Genomic DNA, 23,762 nt, shown 5'->3' with positions numbered 1-23,762 from the left:
AGTTTGTTGGGGGGACCCTAAAATATCAGACACAACAATGACTGCAGGTGCCCAGGCTGCAGAGAACCTTTTTGAGACACGAGTCTCACTGTTGCCCAGGCTAGAGTGAGTGCCATGACATCAGCCTAGCTCACAGCAACCTCAATCTCCTGGGCTCTAGCGATCCTCCTGAGTAGCTGGGACTACAGGCATGCGCCATCATGTTTGGCCAATTAATTTCTTTCTATTTACAGTAGAGACGGGGTCGCTCTTGCTCAGGCTGGTTTCCAACTCCTGACCTTGAGCAATCTTCCCTTAATGGTTTACTTGCCTAGGGTTTACTAAAATGAGTCATTACTCACTTTGGGTATCCCCAAACTGTCCTTATCTCTAGGAGCATGGATAACTGCATGAGTCAAAGTTGTGACCAAAATAGCAATCTGAACTTTGTTCAGCAGTAGGTCCCCCGCCAAATGAATTGCTGTCGCCAAATGAATTGCTGTCGAGTGAAGGCTGCAGCACTGCATAAATATTCATAAGCTCTAGAAATGGTCAATCATTACAAATCATTTCAAAAAAGTCTTCACAATTTTTTAAAAAGAGTCTCATCTTCCTCACACAGTCCTTTCAGACATGTTCTTTGTCCTTGCTACATCACAGCGGGGATCTCAGAAGACACTGTGTCCAGGGGCTGCCAGTGACAGTCCATCAGTGCGTCGTACAGCTCCTCACTTTGCTCCATAAACTCCTTGTTGGCCTCAGTCACATCCAGCTGTGGCATGGGGTCTGGAAGGAAAGCAAGGATGAGGTCAGGGAAGGCAAAGGGGACAGCTGCAAAGGACTTGCATCAGTTCCCATCATCTAAGACTCTGTTCTAGGGTACGGTCTCTATCCTTTCTGTCAGTTTCCTCTCTTAGGGGCTGATTTCACTGCCTTGCAGGGTTCCTGGAGGATGAAAGTAGGATCATATACTTAGAAAATGTAATAATGGCAGCTGTTATTACACATATTATTGAAAGCTGCATCTGTGTCTCCAGCCATCATGGAACTTAGATTTTCTAGTCTGGTCATTTCAAATTTGGGTGCAGTGGTGTGATAATAGCTCACTGCAGCCTCCAAGTCCTGGGCTCAAGTGATCTTCCTGCCTTGGCCTCCCAAATAGCTGGGAAAGTCTGATAAAAGTTATTAAGTCCAAAGTACCATCTGAAGATCTGACAAATGCCTAATGAAAGAACTATGGTCTTTCATAGGGGCTGAGAGGCCAAGTCCTGTATTTTAATCTTTTTTAATTGTAAAAGTACTACTTGTTCTTTAGAAATCATGACAAAATATATAATAGTATTAAAAATAACATATCAGGTAAACTAGTCTTTAAAAAGAATATTAGAGGCCGGGCGTGGTGGCTCACGCCTGTAATCCTAGCACTCTGGGAGGCTGAGGCGGGCGGATTGCTCGAGGTCAGGAGTTCGAAACAACCCTGAGCGAGAGCCCGCCTCTACTAAAAAAATAGAAATTAATTGACCAACTAAAAATATATATACAAAAAATTAGCCGGGCGTGGTGGTGCGTGTCTGTAGTCCCAGCTACTTGGGAGGCTGAGGCAGGAGGATCACTTGAGCCCAGGAGATTGAGGTTGCTGTGAGCTAGGCTGATGCCACGGCACTCACTCTAGCCTGGGCAACAAAGTGAGACTCTGTCTCAAAAAAAAAAAAAGAAGAATATTAGGAACCAAGCCGGGTGGCTTCTACCTGTAATCACAGCTACTAGGGAGGCTGATGAAGATCACTTGAGGATAGGACTGGGCAACACAGCAAGACCCTATCATTATAGCAATAAAATAAGGAATATTACATTGCATTGAAAATGAACTTCAGCTGCATACAATTTGGATGAATCTCACAAAATGCTGGGTGGGTGTTGAATGAAAAAAGCAACACAAAACATAAAGTATGACTGCATTATTTAAAGTTAAAAAACCAGCAAAACTGAACCACATTGTTTAGCCATGTACAGCTAAGTGATAAACTATGAAGAGAAGGAAGAAAACATTTACCACAAAAATCAACACAGTAGTTTTTCCTGACAGGCTTGTGGGTTTTCATTTGAGACTCTGGGGGCAGGCTTTGTTCTACTTTTTAGAGATAGGGGTCTCAACATGTTCCCATGCTAGCTTCAAATACCTGAGCACAAGTGATCCTCCCACCTCAGCCTCCTTAGTAGCTGTGAATACAGGAGTGTACCACCATGCCCAGCTCTTATTCTACTTTTTATTTATTTTTTCTTGAGACAGAGTCTCACTCTGTCACCCAGGCAGTGCAGTGGTGTGATAATAGCTCATTGCAGCCTCCAAGTCCTGGGCTCAAATAATCTTCCTGCCTTGGCCTCCCAAATAGCTGGGACCACAGGCATGTACTACCATGCTCGGGTAATTTTTTTTACCTTTTGTAGAGATGGGGATTTCACTACTGCCCAGGCTTGCTCTTGAACTCCTGGGCTCAAGTAATCCTCCCACCTTGGCCTCCCAAAGTGCTAGAATTACAGGTATGAGCTGCTGTGCCCGGCCTTGTTCTACTTTTTGACCCAGATGAAAGTTTCATGGGCAATTGCTATATAATTACATGTTAAACTGTACATTTGTGTTTTATTAGTTTTTCCATATATGTATTTCACAATAAAAAGTTGTAAAAATCATTATTAGTATGGTTGATAATCCCAGCTGCCTTTTGGCAGTAATTGACAAGCTGATCTTAAAATTTATAAGAAAATGCAAGGGACCCAGAATAGCCAAAATAAACTTGGGGGAAAAAATTGAGGACTCACACTTCCCCATTTCAAAACATACTTGAAAGCTACAGAAATAAAACTCTTTGGCCATGGTCTATGGACACACATAGAGATCAATGGAATAGGATAAAGAATGCAAAAAACAAAAATAAAAACCTATATACATCTATAGTAAACTGGTTTTTTTTTTGAGACAGAGCCTCACTTTGTTGCCCTGGCTACAGTGAGTGCCGTGGCGTCAGCCTAGCTCACAGCAACCTTAAACTCCTGGGCTCAAGCGATCCTCCTGCCTCAGCCTCCCAAGTAGCTGGGACTACAGGCATCCACCACCATGCCCGGCTAATTTTTTGTATATATATTTTTAGTTGGTCAATTAATTTCTTTCTATTTTTAGTAGAGATGGGGTCTCACTCAGGCTGGTTTCAAACTCCCGACCTTGAGCAATCCGCCCGCCTCCGCCTCCCAGAGTGCTAGGATTACAGGCGTGAGCCACCGCGTCCAGCCAGTAAACTGGTTTTTGATAAAGGCACCAAGACAATTCAATGGGTAAAGAACAGTCTACACCTGGGCCTGGTGGCTCACGCCTGTAACTCCAGCACTTTGGGAGGCTGAGGATTGCTTGAGGCCAGGTGTTCGAGACCAGCCTGGGCAACAAAGCAAGACCCCATCTATAACAAGAAAAATAATTAGCCAGGTCCACATGGTGTCGCATGCCTGCAGCTATTCAGGAAGCTGAGGGCAGAAGGATTACTTGGAGTTAGAGCTTACAGTGAGCTATGATCATGCCACTGCACTCTAACCTGGGTGACAGAGCAAGACCCTGTCTAAAAAATGAAAACGAGTCCTCAACAAATGGCACTAGGACAACTTGATTTCCATGTGCAAAAGGATGACATTGGACCCTACCTCACATCTTATACAAAAACTAAGAATGATTAAAAAAAAAAATTAAGAATACATCAGACATAAATGAAAGAGCTAAAACCATAAAACTCTTGGACTAAAATAGGTATTTTATATTTATGATATCAAAAGCATAAGCAACAAAAAAAGAAAAATAGAGAAACTGGACTTAATATGAATTAAAAATTTTATGTTTCAAAGGACATTATCAGGAAACTGAAAAGATAACCCAAGAAATGGGAGAAATGTAAATCATATGTCTGATAACAGACTAGTATCTAGAATAAATACTCTTACAACTCAAGGGTAAAAAGACAATCCAGTTTTTTTTTTTCTTTTTTTTTGACAATCCAGTTTTTTTTTTTTTTTTGAGACAGAGTCTCACTTTGTTGCACAGGCTAGAGTGAGTGCCGTGGCGTCAGCCTAGCTCACAGCAACCTCAAACTCCTGGGCTCAAGCAATCCTTCTGCCTCAGCCTCCCGAGTAGCTGGGACTACAGGCATGCGCCACCATGCCTGGATAATTTTATATATATATATATTAGTTGGCCAATTAATTTCTTTCTATTTATAGTAGAGACGGGGTCTTGCTCTTGCTCAAGCTGGTTTCGAACTCCTGACCTCGAGCAATCCGCCCGCCTCGGCCTCCCAGAGTGCTAGGATTACAGGCTTGAGCCACCGCGCCCGGCCAGACAATCCAGTTTTTAAAATGGGCAATTTTCCCTTCAGTAAGTACTAAATAAAAAAAAATAAATAAATAAAAAAAAAAAAAAAATGGGCAATAGCCGAGCATGGTGGCACACTTGTAGTCCCAGCTACTTGGGAGGGTGAGATGGGAGGACCACTTGAACCCAAGTATTTGAGGCCAGCCTGGGCAATATAGCGAGAACCTGTCTCTTAAAAAAATAAAGCAAAGGACTTAAATAGACATTTCTCCAAATAAAACATACAAATGGGCTGGGCGCGGTGGCTCACGCCTGTAATCCTAGCTCTTGGGAGGCCGAGGCGGGCGGATTGCTCAAGGTCAGGAGTTCAAAACCAGCCTGAGCAAGAGCGAGACCCCGTCTCTACTATAAATAGAAATAAATTAATTGGCCAACTGATATACATATATAAAAAATTAGCCGGGCATGGTGGCACATGCCTGTAGTCCCAGCTACTCGGGAGGCTGAGGCAGAAGGATCGCTCGAGCCCAGGAGTTTGAGGTTGCTGTGAGCTAGGCTGACGCCATGGCACTCACTCTAGCCTGGGCAACAAAGTGAGACTCTGTCTCAAAAAAAAAAAAAAACATACAAATGGCCAATAAACAAATGAAAATATGAAAATATGATCAAAACCATTAGCCATAAGAGAAATGCACAATGAAGGCCTGGCATGGTGGCTCATGTCTGTAATCCCAGCACTTTGGAAGAATGAGGCAGGTGGATCACTTGAGCCCAGCAGTTAGAAGCCAGCCGGAACAACAAAAGGAAACCTCCTTTCAAAAACAAAAAGCTGGCCGGGCGCTGTGGCTCACGCCTGTAATCCTAGCTCTTGGGAGGCCGAGGCGGGCGGATTGCTCAAGGTCAGGAGTTCAAAACCAGCCTGAGCAAGAGCGAGACCCCGTCTCTACTATAAATAGAAAGAAATTAATTGGCCAACTGATATATATATAAAAAATTAGCCGGGCATGGTGGCACATGCCTGTAGTCCCAGCTACTCGGGAGGCTGAGGCAGGAGGATCGCTCGAGCCCAGGAGTTTGAGGTTGCTGTGAGCTAGGCTGACGCCACGGCACTCACTCTAGCCTGGGCAACAAAGCGAGACTCTGTCTCCAAAAAAAAAAACAAAAAGCTGTAAAGAGATATACCACTGCAAACCCATTGGGATGGCTCTAATTAAAAAGAATAGGCTGGGCATGGTGGCTCACGCCTGTAATCCTAGCACTCTGGGAGGCCAAGGCAGGCGGATTGCTCCAGGTCAGGAGTTCAAAACCAACCTGAGTGAGACCCTGTCTCTACTAAAAATAGAAAGAAATTAATTTGGCTAACTAAAAATATATACAAAAAGATTAGGCGGGCATGGTGGTGCATGCCTGTAGTCCCAGCTACTTGGGAGGCTGAGGCAGAAGGATCACTTGAGCCCAGGAGTTTGAGGTTGCTGTGAGCTAGGCTGACGCCACGGAACTCACTCTAGCCTGGGCAACAAAGTGAGACTCTGTCTCAAAAAAAAAAAAAAAAAAAAAAGTTTATGAAATGATCCAGCAATTCTACTCCTAGGAATGTACCTAAGAGAAATAAAACTTTTGTATGTTCACACAAAAACCTGTACATGAATGGTTCTTGGTAGCATTATTCATAATAACCAGAAGTGGAAACAACCTAAATGTCCATCAACTGATAAATGGATAAACAAAATCAATGGATGTTCATACAATAGAATATTTGGCCATAAAAAGGAATGAAGTCCCAGCACAGGCTACAGCATGGATGAACCTTGAAAATACTATGCTAAGTGAAAGAAGCCATTCACAAAAGATCACATATTATATATGATTCCATTTGTTCAAAATGTCCAGAATAGGCAAATCCAGAGACAGAAAGTAGAAGAGTAGTTTACAGTGTCTTGGGGTGAGAGGTATAAACAGTGACTGTTAATGGAGGGTTTCTTTTGGGGATGATGAAAATGTTCTGGAATTAGACATAAGAGTGGTAATGGGTGCATAACTTTGTGACTATTCTAGAATCTACTTAATTATACATGTATGCTTTAGAAGAGTAAATTTTATGTTTTGTCAATTATATCTCAAAATAAAAACCTAACTGGGATCTTGCAATATATTCTATTTACATCTGGTCTTTTGTCACTGAGAACATTTTGCTATGTCAAACTCAGAAAAAGACAAGATTTTTAAAAAGTTGCTACTATTGTTTAACAAATACTCTAATATTGGATATTTATCTGTAATGATGATTATCACTTGAGTTAAAAATCTTTCTAGGCTGGGCGTGGCGGCTCACACCTGTAATCCTAGCACTCAGGGAGGCCGAGGTGGGCGGATTGCTCAAGGTCAGGAGTTCGAAACCAGCCTGAGCAAGAGCGAGACCCCATCTCTACTATAAATAGAAAGAAATTAATTGGCCAACTAATATATATAGAAAAAATTAGCCTGGCATGGTGACACATGCCTGTAGTCCCCGCTACTCAGAAGGCTGAGGCAGAAGGATTGCTTGAGCCCAGGAGTTTGAGGTTGCTGTGAGCTAGGCTGACGCCATGGCACTCACTCTAGGCTGGGCAACAAAGCGAGACTCTGTCTCAAAAAAAAAAAAAAAAAAGAACCATTAGAATCTTGTTTGAAAAAAACATTTGAAGTTTTAGCAATTACTTCAGTTGTCCTTTCCTTTTTCTTGTTAAATTCAATAAAAATTACAATAAATACTTTTTTTTTTTTTTTTTGAGACAGAGTCTCACTTTGTTGCCCAGGCTAGAGTGAGTGCCGTGGCGTCAGCCTAGCTCACAGCAACCTCAAACTCCTGGGCTCAAGCGATCCTGCTGCCTCAGCCTCCCAGGTAGCTGGGACTACAGGCATGTGCCACCATGCCTGGCTAATTTTTTCTATATGTATTAGTTGGCCAATTAATTTCTTTCTATTTATAGTAGAGACGGGGTCTCGCTCTAGCTCAGGCTGGTTTCGAACTCCTGACCTCGAGCAGAGCAATCCGCCTGCCTCAGCCTCCCTGAGTGCTAGGATTACAGGCGTGAGCCACCGCGCCCAGCCAATAAATACTTTTAATAAAAAATTAGTAATGGCTATTACTACAATGCAGGACTGGGATGATTTTTAGTTTCTTCATTACACTTTACTGTATTTTCCAAATAAAATGACCCACAGCCTGGAATAGAATGCCACATGTCTAGGGAAGGATGGACTTCCTCCCCTGTAGATGCTTGTCCTGGGCTCTCTGGGATCTGCGTTTATAACTCTGGGTGACACACGTCACATACTGTAATTATAAATGCACCTGGCTCTCTCACTTGAATGTAAGTTCTTCCACAGCAGAATTTACCTTGCTGTCTCTCAGCATCTAGCTGAAGGCACAGTGCCAGCCACAGAACAGTCACTTGACAATGGTGGACAGAGGAATGAATGAATGAACTCTTTCTTACCTTCCAATGCATCATCTCCGACTTCTTCATATGTCTGTCAAGAGACCAGAGAGGTGAGTGAAAAGCATGGTGAATAGGTGGCCCATGACCACGATGGCTTATTTTTAATAAGAGGAACTAGATTACTTTAGCTTTCCCCATTTTCGCCAAAGCCGAAGTTCCAGTCCTGACCAATCCCATCCTGGAGAATGACCCGTTTCTAGAGGAGAAACTTAACCCAAGAAGGCTGGACTTGCCAAATCACTGTTACCTGCATGGTGCTCTGAGTATAGCCATACTGGGGGTAACTGTAGCTGTAGCTGCCTGTGTTCTGGTCATAGCCCCATTGGGCATAGTAGTTCTGATACTGCTGGTAATACTGGTTGTAGCTGTAACTGTACATCTGACTATATTCCACTGGCTTTACCCGGCTCCTTAAATAAAGAAACAAAAATAAACAAATATAAGCAACATTTCCATAACATGGTTAATTAAGTAGCCAGAGACTGTTTTAAGTGCGTTATGCAGATTAACTCATTTAATCCTCACAGCATCCTTATGCAATAAGCATACCATCATTCTTATTTTACGGACAAGGAAACTGAGGTATAGAGAGAGAATAAGTAATTTGTCCAAAGTCACATAGCTAATAGGAGATTCAAACCCAGGCTGTTTGGCTCTAGAGAGACAAGAGGTTTTTTTTTTTTTTTTTTTTTTTGAGACAGAGTCTCACTTTGTTGTCCAGGCTAGAGTGAGTGCCGTGGCGTCAGCCTAGCTCACAGCAACCTCAAACTCCTGGGCTTGAGTGATCCTTCTGCCTCAGCCTCCCGAGTAGCTGGGACTACAGGCATGCGCCACCATGCCCGGCTAATTTTTTTTTTTTTATATATATATCAGTTGGCCAATTAATTTCTTTCTATTTATAGTAGAGACGGGGTCTCGCTCTTGCTCAGGCTGGTTTTGAACTCCTGACCTTGAGCAATCCGCCCGCCTCGGCCTCCCAAGAGCTAGGATTACAGGCGTGAGCCACAGCGCCCGGCCGAGACAAGAGGTTTTAATGGTTAGGTTTGTCTCTTTTATCAAACTTTGTCAGGACTGACAAAAGAATATCATGCAGTGTTTAAAAAAAATTATTGTGGCAGGCACGGTGGCTCACGCCTGTAATCCTAGCACTCTGGAAGGCTGAGGTGGGCGGATCACTCAAGATCACAAGTTTGAAATCAGCCTGAGCAAGAGCCAGACCCCATCTCTACTAAAAATAGAAAATTAATTAACCAACTAAAAATATATGCAGAAAAATTAGCCGGGCATGGTGGCATATGCCTGTAGTCCCAGCTACTTGGAGGGCTGAGGCAGAATGATTGCTCAAGCCCAGGAGTTTGAGGTTGCTGTGAGCTAGGCTGATGCCACAGCACTGTAGCCCATGCAACAGAATGAGAAAAAAAAAAATCGTTCAACTATATAGAAAGTGTATATACTGAGGAAACTGAGAAAAAGAAGGAAGAGTTTCACTTTTGTAATTAAAAATGAATAAATAAAATCCACCATATGTAAATTGACTCATACATAGTGTGTGTATATATACAACATACATGATGAAAATATACATATACACACATGATATATATACATACATATGAGGAATGCATATGGACAAGCCTGAAAGGCAGCTGAGAAATTAAGGTCATTTTAGGGTGATGAATTATGAGAAAATTTCTTTCCTTTAAAATTTTTTAATTTTTTTTTTTTTTTTTGAGATAAGGTCTCATTCTATCACCCAAGTTAAAGTGTGGTGTGTCATCATAGCTCTCTGCAGTCTCCAACTCCTGGGCTCAAGCCATCCTCCTCCCTCAGCCTCCCAAGCAGGTAGGACTACAGATGTGTGCCGCCAGCTTGGCTAATTTTTTTTTTTTTAATGTTTAAATTTTTTTGTAGATAGGGTCTCACTATGTTGACCAGGCTGGTCTTTAAAGTTTTTCTATGATAGAATATATAACAAATAACATTTTGGGGGGAAATCAGGATGATCTTCAATGTATTAAACAGAGTGAAACCACAAAGAACCTTGAAATCTTTGTTGCTTTTAAAAAAATGGCCATTTGGAAGTTCTACCCTAAAGATTCAGCTACTCTTTAGTTTTGGTGCAGAGTTTCTCAGCCTTGACACTATTGCCATGGCAGGGGGAGCTGTCCTGTGAGTTGTAGGATGTTTAGCTGCATCCTTGGCTGCTCCCCACTAGAAGCCATTAGCACATCCTCCATTGTAATAACCAAAAATATCTCCAGATGTTGCCAATGTCCCCTCAGGGCCAAAAATCACCCCCAGTTGAGAATCATTAACTTAGCTAAAGGATGAAAGGTTCTATTCAGAGAAAAGTTGTCTTATCTGCAGGAGAAACCTGCTTGGAATTGTAAGGTAAGAACGGTTTCTACCTGGCATGACAGCTGTACTAGTGATGTATATAATGTTCTATAAGATGTATGCAACATTAATTCTTACCCACTACCATAGCAAGGGACAGTCACAGGCAGTTTGTAAGGTCTCGTTAATATAAATAAGGCTAAAATTGGAAGTAATTTTTTTTCTTTTCCTTAATTCTTATTAATTCTGTAGATAAGTTTCCAACAGTGGCACTACTGGGCAAAGAGCAAGAACATCAGGTATGCCGGGCGTGGTGGCTCACGCCTGTAATCCTAGCTCTCTGGGAGGCCGAGGCGGTCGGATTGCTCAAGGTCAGGAGTTCAAAACCAGCCTGAGCAAGAGCGAGACCCCGTCTCTACTATATATAGAAAGAAATTAATTGGCCAACTGATATGTATATAAAAAATTAGCCGGGCATGGTGGCACATGCCTGTAGTCCCAGCTACTCGGGAGGCTGAAGCAGAAGGATCGCTCGAGCCCAGGAGTTTGAGGTTGCTGTGAGCTAGCCTGACGCCACGGCACTCACTCTAGCCTGGACAACAAAGCGAGACTCTCAAGAAAAAAAAAAAAAAAGAACATCAGGTATATATGGCCACGCAGCTTTTCCAGTGTTGCCACTGGCAACGTCTGAATGTATCTGTCTTCCCTAATCACAGCTCTATCCCTATCACCAACTATAAGCTTCTGGAGGGGCGGGTTATGCTAGTTCATGTCCAACACCCAGGACACAGCCTGGGAAACAGCAGCCATTCAGCTACTCGTGGCTTGAACTGAACCTCCCTCATAGTCTCCCACCCATATGGGGATGTCCTGACTCTCAGCAAACAGATGAGGGGTGTCCAGGTAGGGGTGCAGGGAAGGGAGCCCAGATCCCCTCTACCTTCCCTACAGAACTCACGCTTTAGGGATTGCCACACTCAGCCGCACAGGTTTAGACCCCAGTCCCACAGCTCCCTGGCACTCCGTCAGTGCTCGCTTCTGTTCCAATTCGTCTGTGAATTTCACAAAACCATAACCCCTGCAGGAAAAAAAAAAAAAAATCAACACACTAATTAGATCACAAATGTGATGAAGTCTAAGAATGGAGGATTGGAGAAGAGGGAAGGGCAGGAAGAAGGGCAGCAATACAGAAAGGAGAAGGTGCTGAGGAGGGCAAGAGAGCCCATCAAACTAAGGGGAGGGACAACAGTCCCACTAGTGGAGGTGAGCACAGAGCACTGTCAGAATTCAAACACAGGATGATCCTGAGATCTGCCAGAATTCCCACCTTCAGTTTCCCATTTTCCTTGACACCATTACCCATGGGGTTCCTTCCCAAATAGGAACTTCCTTCCCAATCTACTGGAAAGTAACTGTTGTTATTATTATCATTATGGTAGTAGCAGTAGCAGTAAAAGTTGAAGAAACTAATTCAGTAAATACTTACAGAGTCTGCCCTAATGTTTTCCTGAGCTCATAGTCTAGTTGGGAGAAAAATTAATGACAGCTGAAGTTAACAAGCACTTATTTCCTAGGCACTGTGCCGACTACTTCCCCAGGGTTCTCTGATCAAACTGGTCAACCATTCCATGAAGGTAGTATCCGCATTTTACTGAGGAGGTAACCAAAGTTCAGAGAGGTTCCATAACCCACTGAAAGTCTTAACAGAAACAGGAGTCAAAGCCATATCTGTCAAACTCCCAAAGCCGGAGCTTCTAAATACTATGTTGACTAAGAATGAGCCTTTCTTAAGATTTTTGAAGTAAAAAACTTCTAACTACACTGAAAGACTCAGTAACAATAATAAAATAGCAAACACCTATAAATAATTTCCTATGTGACTTATTTATATGATATCCTTTAATCCTAACATAACCCTATGAGTAGATACTATTAATCAGCCCCATTTTTGCAGAAGAAGACATAGGGTCAGAGAGGCACAGTAACTCGTTTACTGCTCTATGCCTACCAGCACTGGACCTGGAATTCACACTCCAGAGCCTGTGCTCTTAATTGCCATGCTACATGGCCTCTCTATAACATCTCCACCTGGGAGAGAGAAAAGTACGGGCATCAATAACAGGGAAGGCCTTACTTAGACACGCCTGTCTGGTCCAAAACCACCTTGCCTCCCCGACAGGAGGGGTAGACTTTCACGAAGAATTCATACAGCATGCCATCGTCCACGTCTGGGGTCAGGTCCCCCACAAAGAGGGAGTACTCAGGGCTGAGAGGGGAGAACAAGATTCAGAGACAAAGACCAAAACCTCTACTCTCGGGTGGTGCGAAGGTAGTGAGTTATCTCACTTGATTCTTCAGTCAGTTATAGATTGAACTCCTTGTTCCACTCTTTCCCCCCTCCTTACTACTGCACGTGACTAGTCTAAAAACAAACAAACAAAAAACCTCTGCTCTGAAGAGCTTTTTGGCATATTCCAGGTAAATCTCTCCTGGGCCTCTTAGGGAGCAACACACCCGATGGGTCTAGTTAACCAGGCCCTACTTTGTTCCATTACAGCAATCCGGGCAAAAGAGTTATGGAGGAGTCTCTCCCCCAAATCCCTCACCCACTACACAAAGCCTGTCTGGCTTCAAGTATTACGAGCACATATGGGAGGATGGGGTCAGAGGGGCAACTCCGAGGCACTCAAAAGATAAAACATTATGCATTTATCGCATATTTTTAATACAAATGTTAAAAGACTGAGAATAAGAACTAGTTATCTCCTAAGGATGTAAAGCCTAGCTAAGATGAACCCCCTAAACTTTGAGAACAGAGGTCAGCAAACTTTTTCTATAAAGGCCAAGTAGTAAATACTTTAGGCCTTGTAGGGTACCTATGGTCTCTGCCATGCTTTCTTTCTTTGCCTGTTTTTATAATCCTTTAAGAATGTTAAAACCGCTTCTAGCTTGTATCACCGCTTCTAGGTGATACAAATCAGGCCAAAGTTTGCCAACTCCTGCTCTAGGAGATCAATTTTATTCAAAAAGTAAATCAACAAGCAATACTCTTTTTGTTTTTTCTTTTTTGAGACAGAGTCTTGCTCTGTTGCCCGGGCTAGAGTGCTGTGGTATCAGCCTAGCCCACAGCAACCTCAAACTCCTGGGCTCCAGTGAACCTCCTGCCTCAGCCTCCTGGGTAGCTGGGACTACAGGCATGTGCCACCATGCCTGGCTTATTTTTTTTTTTTTTTTTTTTTGAGACAGAGTCTCACTTTGTTGCCCAGGCTAGAGTGAGTGCCGTGGCGTCAGCCTGGCTCACAGCAACCTCAATCTCCGGGGCTCAGCGATCCTACTGCCTCAGCCTCCCGAGTAGCTGGGACTACAGGCATGCGCCACCATGCCCGGCTAATTTTTTGTATATATATTTTTAGTCGGTCAATTAATTTATTTCTATTTTTGGTAGAGACGGGGTCTCACTCAGGCTGGTTTCGAACTCCTGACCTTGAGCAATCTGCCTGCCTCGGCCTCCCAAAGTGCTAGGATTACAGGCGTGAGCCACCGCGCCCGGCCTTATTTTTTCTATTTTTAGTAGAGATGGGGTCTCGCTCTTGCTCAGGCTGGTCTCAAACTCCTAAGCTCAAACAATCCTCCTGTCTCAGCCTCCCAGAGTGCTAGGATTACAGGTGTGAACCACCATGCTCCACCGTTTTCAAAGCTTTTGATACAAATTTTTTTTAAGGGACAGGGTCTCCTTCTGTTGCCCAACTGATCACAGCTCACTGCAGCCTCAAAATCTTGGGCTCAAGCCATTCTCCTGCCGCAGCCTCTCAAATAGCTGGGACTACAGGCATGCACTACCATACCTGGCTATTTTTTAAAATTTCTTTTGTTCGATGGTCATGGTGGCTCACTCCTGTAAGTCTAGCACTCTGGGAGGCCCAGGCAGGAAGATTGCCTGAGCTCTAGAATTCAAGACTGCCTGAGCAAGAGCAAGACCCCTGTCCCTACTAAAACCTAGAAAAATTAGCTGACTGTCATGGGTGTCATGGTGTGTGCCTATAGTCCTAGCTGCTCAGGAGGCTTGAGGCAGGTGGATTGCTTGAGCCTAGGAGTTTGAGGTTGCAGTGAGCTACAATGACACCACTGTACTCTACATGGGGCAACAGAGTGACACTCTGTCTCAAAAAAAAAAAAAAAAATCTTTTTGTAGCAACTCGGTCTCCATGTTGTGCAGGCTGGTTTCCAACTCCAGGCCTCAAGAGACCCCAATGCCTCAGCCTCCCACAGTGCTGGGTTTATAGGCCTGAGCCACTGTGCCTGGTCCGATACATTGTTTTAAAGCTTTTAAACAGCAATCTGAAACTGCCAACCAATTTATTTTGCTACAACAGGTTAATTCTTACAGAATAAAACATGCATACTGTGGAGAATAATAAATTGGAAGGCTGAGGGAGGGGCCACATATAGAAAAGACATGGCCTTGAAAGAAGGCACATCAGGAAGATCTTCCTTGAGGGGAGGGAAAGTACATCTAAACTCAGCTCCCAGTCCTCCTTTTTTTGTATGTGTTTTGAAGATGGTCTTGCTTTGTCACCCAGGCTAGAGTGCAGTGGTGTCATCACAGCTTATTGCAACCTCAAACTCCTCAGCTCAAGTGATCCTCCTGCCTCAGCATTAGCAGCAAGTAGTTGAGACTAAAAGCATGCACTACCATGCCAGGCTAATTTTTTTTTTTTTGTAGAGATGGGGCCTCATTCTTGTTCAAGTTAGTTTCAAACCTCCTGCCTTGGCCTTCCAAAGTGCTAGGATTCAAGGTATGAGCCACTGTGCCTGGCCCCATTTCTCCTTTTTGGCAGTGACTGGCACAGTGACACATTGTGTCTCTAGCTAGACATTACTCTGTGCTTACCTGTTATCTGGTTGTTTCCCATAAGTAGCATAGTTCAGTTTAAAACGTTTTGCCTGGAAATTTAAAAACAAACAAACTAAAACAGAGAAAGGTGTTTCAAGAGTCAAACAATATTTGAAAAAAACTGAAATAAATTACCTTGGCCAAAACATCTCCCCCTCTCTAAGCCTCAGCTTTCTCTCCTGTATAAAATGAGGGGGTTGCACGGATGACCGCTAAGGGCACTGCCAGCTCCATGGTTCTATGAGCCCAGGTGTGCCAGCTGGTGCAGCTGTAAGCTAAGTAACTGTGGGAAGAGCAGAATGTAACTCTCTTGAAACGTGTCCTTGCTGCTGCCAGCCTGTTCTAGTTTCTCAAGCAGGCAAGAGGTCTAGAGTTTCAAGTCTTCTGTTATGGCAGGCAGAGTGGGAAAGGCATGGATTCTGAAGGCAACCAATCTTCAGTTTGAATCCTGGCTCTGCCACTTACTACCTGTGTTGCCTTGGGCAAGTTATTTCACTTCCCTGAGCTTCAGTTTCATGGGCTGTCAAAGATAACAATGCCCATTGTACAGGGTGATTATAGGATTAAATAAAATGATGTAAATATAAAGTACGGATTCAGCATATGGTAGTAATCAATGACAATAAAAATGGCAACATCATCAGTATCTAAATGTCCTTACAGGTGTGGCTCCTGGAAGGGGTTTCCCATTAATTTTATGCAAACACTTCTCAGCTGTAGCCAAATCTGCGAATTCTACAAAGCAGTAGCCAGCTGGAATTCTGGAAAGAAAGAGAAAGAATGGTTAAAGATACGCAGATGAAGCCCCGGGCACGGTGGCTCATGCCAGCACTCTGGGAGGCTAAGGTGGGAGGATCACTTGAGGTCAGGAGTGTGAGACCAGCATGAGCAAGAGCAAGACGCCGCACACCCTGCCACCCACCATCTCCACTAAAAATAGGGGGGAAAAATTAGCTGGACAACTAAAAATAGAAAAAATTAGCCAGGCATGGTGGCATGTGCCTGTAGTCCCAGCTACTTAGAAGGCTGAGGCAGGAGAATCACTTGAGCCCAGGAGTTTGAGGTTGCTGAGAGCTAAGCTGACAGAAGGGAGATTCTGTCTTGGAATGAAAAAAAAAACCAAAAACAAATAGATGAGTCTTGGCCTGAGGGAGGGAGAAACGGTTTTCTGATCAAGAGCCCACACTGTTTGTTGCTCCCTGCCATATTTAACAAGCCTCAATATAAGGATTGCCAATTTGGACCAGTCCCAGACTCACCTAGTAAACATTTTATTTATGTACTGTATCATGTGTAGTCTTGCAAAAGTTATTTTATGCAATGCAAACAAGTCTTTAGATCTAACATCCAGTTGACAGGAAATATTAGGGACAGACTAAGTAAAACACCTACTGCAAGGAAACAAACCAACCCAGAATGTAGGATGTTATGTAAGACAACTAGTCCTACCCCTGTAAAACATCCATGTTAACGGGAAGAGAAAGAGGTGGGCTTTTGTATGTTAAAAGAAACTTAGAAGAACTAAATGCAATGCAGGAATCTTGAATCTTAATTCATTATGAAACAACAAAACTATCAAAGATATTCTGAGGACCATTATAAAAACTTAAATGGAGACTGGCTATTATATGCTATTAGGGAATCATTGTTAATTTTGTTCGTGTAATATGAACATTGTGCTTATACAAGAGAATGTCCAGTTTTGGACAATATTTATATGCAGAGATATTTAGCAGTGAAGTATCCAATGCTGGTAACTTACTTTCATATGGTTCAGCAAAAAGAAATATACTTTTTTCTTTTTTAAAAATCTTCCCTCCCTCCCTTTTCCTTCTTTTTATCAGTGTGAACTTCTTGTACGAATGTTTGAAGACCTTTTTTTTCTTTTGAGACAGAGTCTATGTTGCCCAGGCTAGAGTGCTGTGGTGTCAGCCTAGCAATCTCAAACTCTTGGGCTCAAGCAATCCTTCTGCCTCAGCCTCCCGAGTAGCTGGGACTACAGGCATACACCACCATGCCTGGCTAATTTTTCTATATATTTTTACTTGGCCAATTAATTTCTTTCTATTTTTAGTGGAGATGGGGTCTCACTCTTGTTCAGGCTGGTTTCGAACTCCTGACATTAAGCGATCCGCCTGCCTCGGCCTCCCAGAGTGCTAGGATTACAAGCTTGAGCCACCGCGCCTGGCCGAGACTTCTCTTTTTTGAGAGACAAGGTCTGGCTCTGTCACCCAGGATAGAGTGCAGTGGCATGATCACTACAACTTCAAATGCCTGTGCTCAAGTGATTCTCCTGCCTCAGCCTCCTGAGTAGCTAGGACTATAGGCACAGGCCACCATGTCCAGCTAATTTTTAAAATTTTTTATAGAGATGGAATCTTTGTTGCCCAGGTCTTGAACTCCTGGCCTCCAAGTGATCCTCCCTCCTCAGCCTCCGATAATGTTGGGATTACAGGTATGAGCCACTGTGCCCAGCCTGACTTTGCTTATATTTATGTAATATATATATTTATGTAAATATAGATATACAGGTAGATAGATAAGGAAAATGTGGCAGCATATTAACAAATGTTGAAATTAGGTGGTATGAGTGTTTATTGTACTATTTTTAGTTTTGTTTGAAAGTTTTCATAATTTAAAAGTTTTTTGGTGTCCTCCACTCAACAGTTGATCCATTCCTTCTCCAGAAGGAATTATGCTTAATAAACTTTGGCACTTCGCCTGCTTGCAAAAAAAAAAAAAAAAAAAAGGTTTTTTTGCTAACCTATCACAGGCCAGGGTGATAGAGAGTTGAAGAACATGGTTTCCGTCCTCAAGAAACAGTCTAGTAGGAAAGACAATGTAAGTCCACAGATAGTACCAAACTGAGGGGATGACTGTGACATTCCCACTATTCTACTTTTGAAAGTGTCTGGGCCGGGTGTAGTGGCTCTCCCCTGTAATCCTAGCACTCTGGGAGGCCGAGGTGGGTGGATCGCTCAAGGTCAGGAGTTCGAAACCAACCTGAGCAAGAGAGAGACCCTGTCTCTACTATAAATTGAAAGAAATTAATTGGCCAACTAAAAATATATAGAAAAAATTAGCCAGGCATGGTGGCGCATGCCTGTAGTCTCAGCTACTCAGGAGGATTGCTTGAGCCCAGGAGTTTGAGGTTGCTGTGAACTAGGCTGATGCCACGGCACTCTAGCCCGGGCAACACAGTGAGACTCTATCTCAAAAAAATAAATAAATAAATAAAAATATATAAATAAAAAAATTAGCCAGGCATGGTAGCACAGTCCCAGCTACTTGGGAGGCTGAGGCAGTAGGATTGCCCGAGCCCAAGAGTTTGAGGTTGCTGTGAGCTAGTCTGACACCATGGCACTCTAGCCCAGGCGACAGAGTGAGACTCTGTCTCAAAAAAAAAGTGTTTCTCTAGGAGACATAAATAGGAGACTATGGCCATACCCTTTGGCATCCCTTCCTACTATGAGATTTATGCTGAAAACGTCATTTTTCTTAACATCACCCTATACAGGTAGCACCAGTGAAATAATCTAAACTTTTCTGGAAATACTCCTTTACATATTCAGTTCGAATAACACACAGTCATGAGGGGATGGGAGGACAGAGTATTTGAGCCAAGGGATAGCAGAAGAGCATCTATGAGCTCCATAAATGTTTGCTGATACTAAGAAGAATGATGGGCCAAATCTGTGACTTCTGTTTTGTGTATGCTAGAATTTTAACCCTTTGCACTCGCTTGCTTTTTTCTCAATTCCTTTATTCTACTCAGGATTTAATTTTTTAAATACCCCAGATTTTACAAAGCGCAGCAGTAGAATAAAAAACTAGAGTTTCTTTTCATACAAACTTATTTGGATTTTTTTATATTTCAAATTATTGATACATTCAAAGAATGATTTTACTTTCTATAATTTTTGCTAACCGTGTTGAGTTACACTCGACATCGAGTACAAAGGGTTAAAGGTCTACAGGTATAAAGACCACCACCAGTAAGAGCTGATCATTAGTGAGCACTATGGACCAGGCACTGTGCTAGCCACTTCACACAAATCATCACAAAAACTACGAGGTGGGGCTGGGCGTGGTGGCTCACGCCTGTAATCCTAGCACTCTGGGAGGCCGAGGCAGGCAGATTGCTCGAGGTCAGGCGTTCGAAACCAGCCTGAGCAAGAGCGAGACTCCATCTCTACTACAGACAGAAATTAATTTGCCAACTAATATATATATATATATACAGAAAAAATTAGCCGGGGATGGTGGCGCATGCCTGTAGTCCCAGCTACTCAGGAGGCTGAGGCAGCAGGATTGCTTGAGCCCAGGAGTTTGGGGTTGCTGTGAGCTAGGCTGACGCCACGGCACTCACTCTAGCCTGGGCAACAAAGCAAGACTTTGTCTCAAAAAACAAAAAAACAAACAAAAAAATAAAACAAAGACAACGATGAGGTGAATAAAACTGTTACTCCCATTTTATAGATGAGGAGACTAAGACTTAGCAGGATTATGCAATATACCTTAAGTCACACAGCTCGTAGGTGTCAAAGGTTGGACCTGAATTTAGGATAGTTTGACCATATGTTTTTCCAATGTTTTATTATGAAAAATTTCCAACATAAAAACCTAAAGAGTTGTCATATGCCCACCACCTACAATTAACATTTTACTACATTAATTTTTTTTTTTTGAGACAGAGTCTATATGTATATATTAGTTGGTGAATTAATTTCTATTTATAGTAGAGTCAGGGATCTCACTCTTGCTCAGGCTGGTTTCGAACTCCTGACCTCAAGCAATCTGCCCGCCTCGGCCTCCCAGAGTGCTAGGATTACAGGCGAGCCACCTCGCCGGGCCTTACTACATTAATTTTATCACATAACTATCTAACCATCTGTCTACCCATCTATCATCCTTCTTTTCTTTTTATGTTTTTTTTTTGTTTTTTTTTTTTTTGAGACAGAGTCTCACTTTGTTGCCCAGGCTAGAGTGAGTGCCGTGGCGTCAGCCTACCTCATAGCAACCTCAAATTCCTGGGCTCAAGCAATCTTCCTGCCTCAGCCTCCTGAGTAGCGGGGACTACAGGCATGTGCCACCATTCCTGGCTAATTTTTTTCTATATATTTTTAGTTGGCCAATTAATTTCTTTCTATTTATAGTAGAGACGGGGTCTCGCTCTTGCTCAGAGTGGTTTCGAACTCCTGACCTTGAGCAATCCACCCACCTCAGCCTCTCAGAGTATTGGGATTACAGGCATGAGCCACCGAGCCCAGCCCTTCTTTTCTTTTTAATTTCAGTAGATTTAGGGGGTACAAGTGTTTTTGTTACATGGATGAATTGTATAATACTGAAGTCAGGGCTTTTACTGTACATCACCAGAATAGTGTACATTGTACCCATTAGGTAATTTTTTATCTCTCACCCCTTTCCCCACCCCCTCATCTTTATTTTCTAATGCATTTCAAAGTAAGATGCAGATATCAGGACACTTTCCTCAATTATTTCAGCATGTATATTATTAACAAGAGTTCAGGTTTTTTTTGTTTTTTTTAGAAACAGGGTCTGGCTCTGTCTCCCAGGCTAGAGTGCAATAGTGCAATCATAGCTCACTGTAACTTTGAACTCCTGGGCTCAAATGATCCTTCTGCCCCAGCTTCCTAAGTAGCTGGGACTATAGGGCACACGCCACCATGCCTGGCTAATTTTTAGTAGAGACAGGGTCTCCCTGTGTTGCTCAGACTGGTCTTGAACTCCTGAACTCAAACAATTCTCCCATCTTGGCCTCCCAAAGTGTTAGGATTACAGTGTGAGCCACCACACCCAGCCTTGGTTTTTAATTTATATTTATTTACTTTACAATATTCTTATAAGCCACTTCAAAGCCTTTGTTAAATGAGGCAGGATGTAAATATGTTTGTAGGTACCACCATAAGTAACAGCTAGAGTTTAATAACCATGAGTAAAAAAAGATACTTCCAAATTTTATTTCAATAAAGATTAAAATGTGAGAGTCTATGTCAGAGTTTTAAAACGTAGAAAGTATTACAGAATGAATTTTCATAGCAGTAGCTGAATATCTGGGGTTTTCTGTCTATAAGAGTAGGAAGAGAAATATTTAGGTGGACATGACCTACCAGTCAGAAAATCTGTCACTGACCAATGGTCTTTTTTTTTTTTTGAGACAGAGTCTCACTCTGTTGCTGGGGCTAGAGTGCCCATGGCATCAGCCTAGCTCACAGCAACCTCAAACTCCTGGGCTCAAGCAATCCTGCTGCCTCAGCCTCCCGAGTAGCTGGGACTACAGGCATGCACCACCATGCCCAGCTAATTTTTTCTATATATATTAGTTGGGCAATTAATTTCTTTCTATTTATAGAAGAGCCGGGGTCTCGCTCTTGTTCAAGCTGGTTTCGAACTCCTGACCTTGAGCAATCCACCCGCGTTGGCCTCACCGAGAGCTAGGATTACAGGAGTGAGTCACCGCACCAGGCCTGTAATGGTCTTTTAAATACACAAACCTGTTCACCAAAGAGCCACAGAGTGGGCCACACTTCAGATCTCTCACCTCTATATTTATTTATTTTTGCCCCACAGATCATTCATACAGAATCTCATCTTTATTTTTAAACCATTTGATGTTTTAGCAAGCCACATGTAATAAAGTATCTGGCAAAACACTATCTCAAAAAACTGATAAGAGAACCCCCTCATTTCTAACCAAAACCTGAAGAAAAACTGACTCCAAAGAGAAAGAAGAAACTAGAAGTAACATAGCACCACTATCCGAAAATATTCTGCATTTTGGTTATTTATTTATTTATGTATTGTCTCATTCCTTCAGTAGAATGAAGTAAACTCCACGAGCAGGGACTATGTCTGGCTTATTTCAGCCAGGAACTTTGAACATAACACATAGTAGTGTCTTTATAAATAATTTTCTAAATGAATGGCTTAAGAGTTAAGAGCACTCATGAGCTTTGAGAACAGACTTGAATTTGAGCCCTGGCTTGTTATTTAATAGATGTGTAACTTTAAGAGCTACTAAGCTTCTCTAATAATAGTACTTAGCTCAGAGCTTTTGTGATTTTAAAAAGATAATAAATGTAAAGTGCTTATTACCTAGTAGATAAGAATCTGATTATATTTACTGAGCATATACCATGTATGTCAGACATTGTTCCCATGCTGAATGTGAATTAACTCATTTAATCCTCGCCATAACTCTAGGAGGCAGATGCTATTATTATTCCCATTTTTACAGTCATTGTGAATGAGACAGAGTGGTTAAGTAACTTACCCAAGTTCTCACCGCAGCTTTCAAACCCACTCTGGCTCCAGTCCTGTCCTTAAGCAATATGCTACACTTCCACTCATTAAGCCCTCAAAATGTTAGCTCTTATAACATTATAATTACAATTATTAGGAGGTGGTGAGAAGCCCTTACTCTGCCATGTTTACATCCTCCTGAATGACAGCAGTGGAAAGATCTATTAAGGTAGAACTAAGACATACCCAGTGAGGCGGTTTCGGATAATTTTGACGCTCATCACGGTCTCCCCCATGGTGGCAAAGGCTCTGGAGATGAAGTTCTCATCCATGTATGGTTCCAGCTGATTAAAAACAAGAGAGAACGGCTCAGGCTAGAGACCAGGTTCCCCGTTCTGGGTTCCAGAGCCCCTCCCCCTCAGTAGAGGTTTCCCTGTGCAGAGTGGTCTGACCTCCCAAGTCCTTCTCTTCAAACTTGCTCCCCTTTAGGGAGCCTCCCCCTTGGAACTAAGAACCCCATCCCTCTAGTCCTAGAACCAGAGCGCCCCTCAATCTTCGGGATGCCTCTCACTCCCCCAAAGCCCCTCCCTTTCCCTTCCAGGAACTCAGGTGGGGCCCCAGGCCCCCTCCCCTGCAGACGCCGCCTCTTCACTTAGATGCTGGGACCCGCTTCTGAGAAAGAACCGCTCTCCCCGTTCACGTCCACCCTTTTGGGATCCAAAGTCCCCCATCCTCCCTCACGACACACAGATGTCTCCTCCCCCTCAGACCCCGTGCGGCCGCCTCACTCACGTCGCCCATCCATAGGCTGGCCGCCATGCCCGCTCACCCAGGTGGGGCTCTGCGGGCCTCAGAGGCCCGCGCGGCACCCAGGCCGCGCCGCGGGGACCGCCACCGAGCATGCGTCTCCGACGCCTCCTGCGCACGCTCCGAAACTCAGCGGCCAGGGTCGGACCCGGGCGTTCCGGTCCGGGTTTTTGAGGCGGCCCGGCAGGGCGCGCGGCTTCCGGCCGCGGGGGACGGGGCTCGGGCGGAGTCTGGGGGGCGGGCCGGGCACCGCCGCGCGGGCGGGCGGCCTGTTGGCTGGCGCTCATCGGGTTTAATTCTGATTTTAGGTACTTAAAAAACAAACAATACCAAGATATACACCAGCTTACAAAATTAATATATGCTTGCAAAATAGTGCAAACATAAGCATTTAAAAAAAGTGAAAGACCCCCTTAAGGAGCCTGGACAACCCGGTTCCACTACCTCTGTGACCCTGGGCAAGCCACTGCTACGTTCCAGCCATCCCCTCGCTCCGCATTTTTCAGTCCGCAAAACGAGGAGACTTTCGTTGGAGCTGGAATGGAATTCTTCCCTTATTCCGGTATATGGCCCAGGGGCGGGAGGAGGGGAGGGTTAAAAGGAGTTCTAAATTGTAATCTCGTCCTCTCAACGACCAATCCCCAAGTCC

General features: G+C 43.4%; 1 protein-coding gene across 3 annotated transcripts; it reads right to left on the bottom strand.

The window, feature by feature from the left end:
* Positions 1–486: 486 nt before the first annotated feature.
* On the bottom strand, positions 487–23,254 carry TRNAU1AP (tRNA selenocysteine 1 associated protein 1). Of its 3 annotated transcripts, none has more exons than XM_012750761.3 (9): positions 23,099–23,254; positions 22,553–22,650; positions 15,705–15,804; positions 15,041–15,093; positions 12,284–12,415; positions 11,108–11,227; positions 8,060–8,222; positions 7,810–7,843; positions 487–765 (listed from the first exon to the last, which is right to left on the bottom strand). In XM_012750761.3, the coding sequence occupies exons 1-9, from the start codon at positions 23,123–23,125 to the stop codon at positions 629–631; spliced, it is 864 nt and encodes a 287-aa protein (XP_012606215.1). In that variant the 5' UTR covers positions 23,126–23,254; the 3' UTR covers positions 487–628. The 3 variants fall into 3 exon arrangements, with proteins under 3 accessions (XP_012606215.1, XP_012606218.1, XP_075851921.1); XM_012750764.2 differs by having other exon boundaries at positions 23,136–23,245; XM_075995806.1 differs by lacking the exons at positions 15,041–15,093; positions 15,705–15,804.
* Between the last annotated feature and the right edge of the window lie 508 nt (positions 23,255–23,762).

The sequence above is a fragment of the Microcebus murinus genome, chromosome 2 (genome assembly GCF_040939455.1).
Source record: "Microcebus murinus isolate Inina chromosome 2, M.murinus_Inina_mat1.0, whole genome shotgun sequence".
Lineage (NCBI taxonomy): Eukaryota > Metazoa > Chordata > Mammalia > Primates > Cheirogaleidae > Microcebus > Microcebus murinus.
This window is presented reverse-complemented; position numbering and strand designations above follow the sequence as displayed.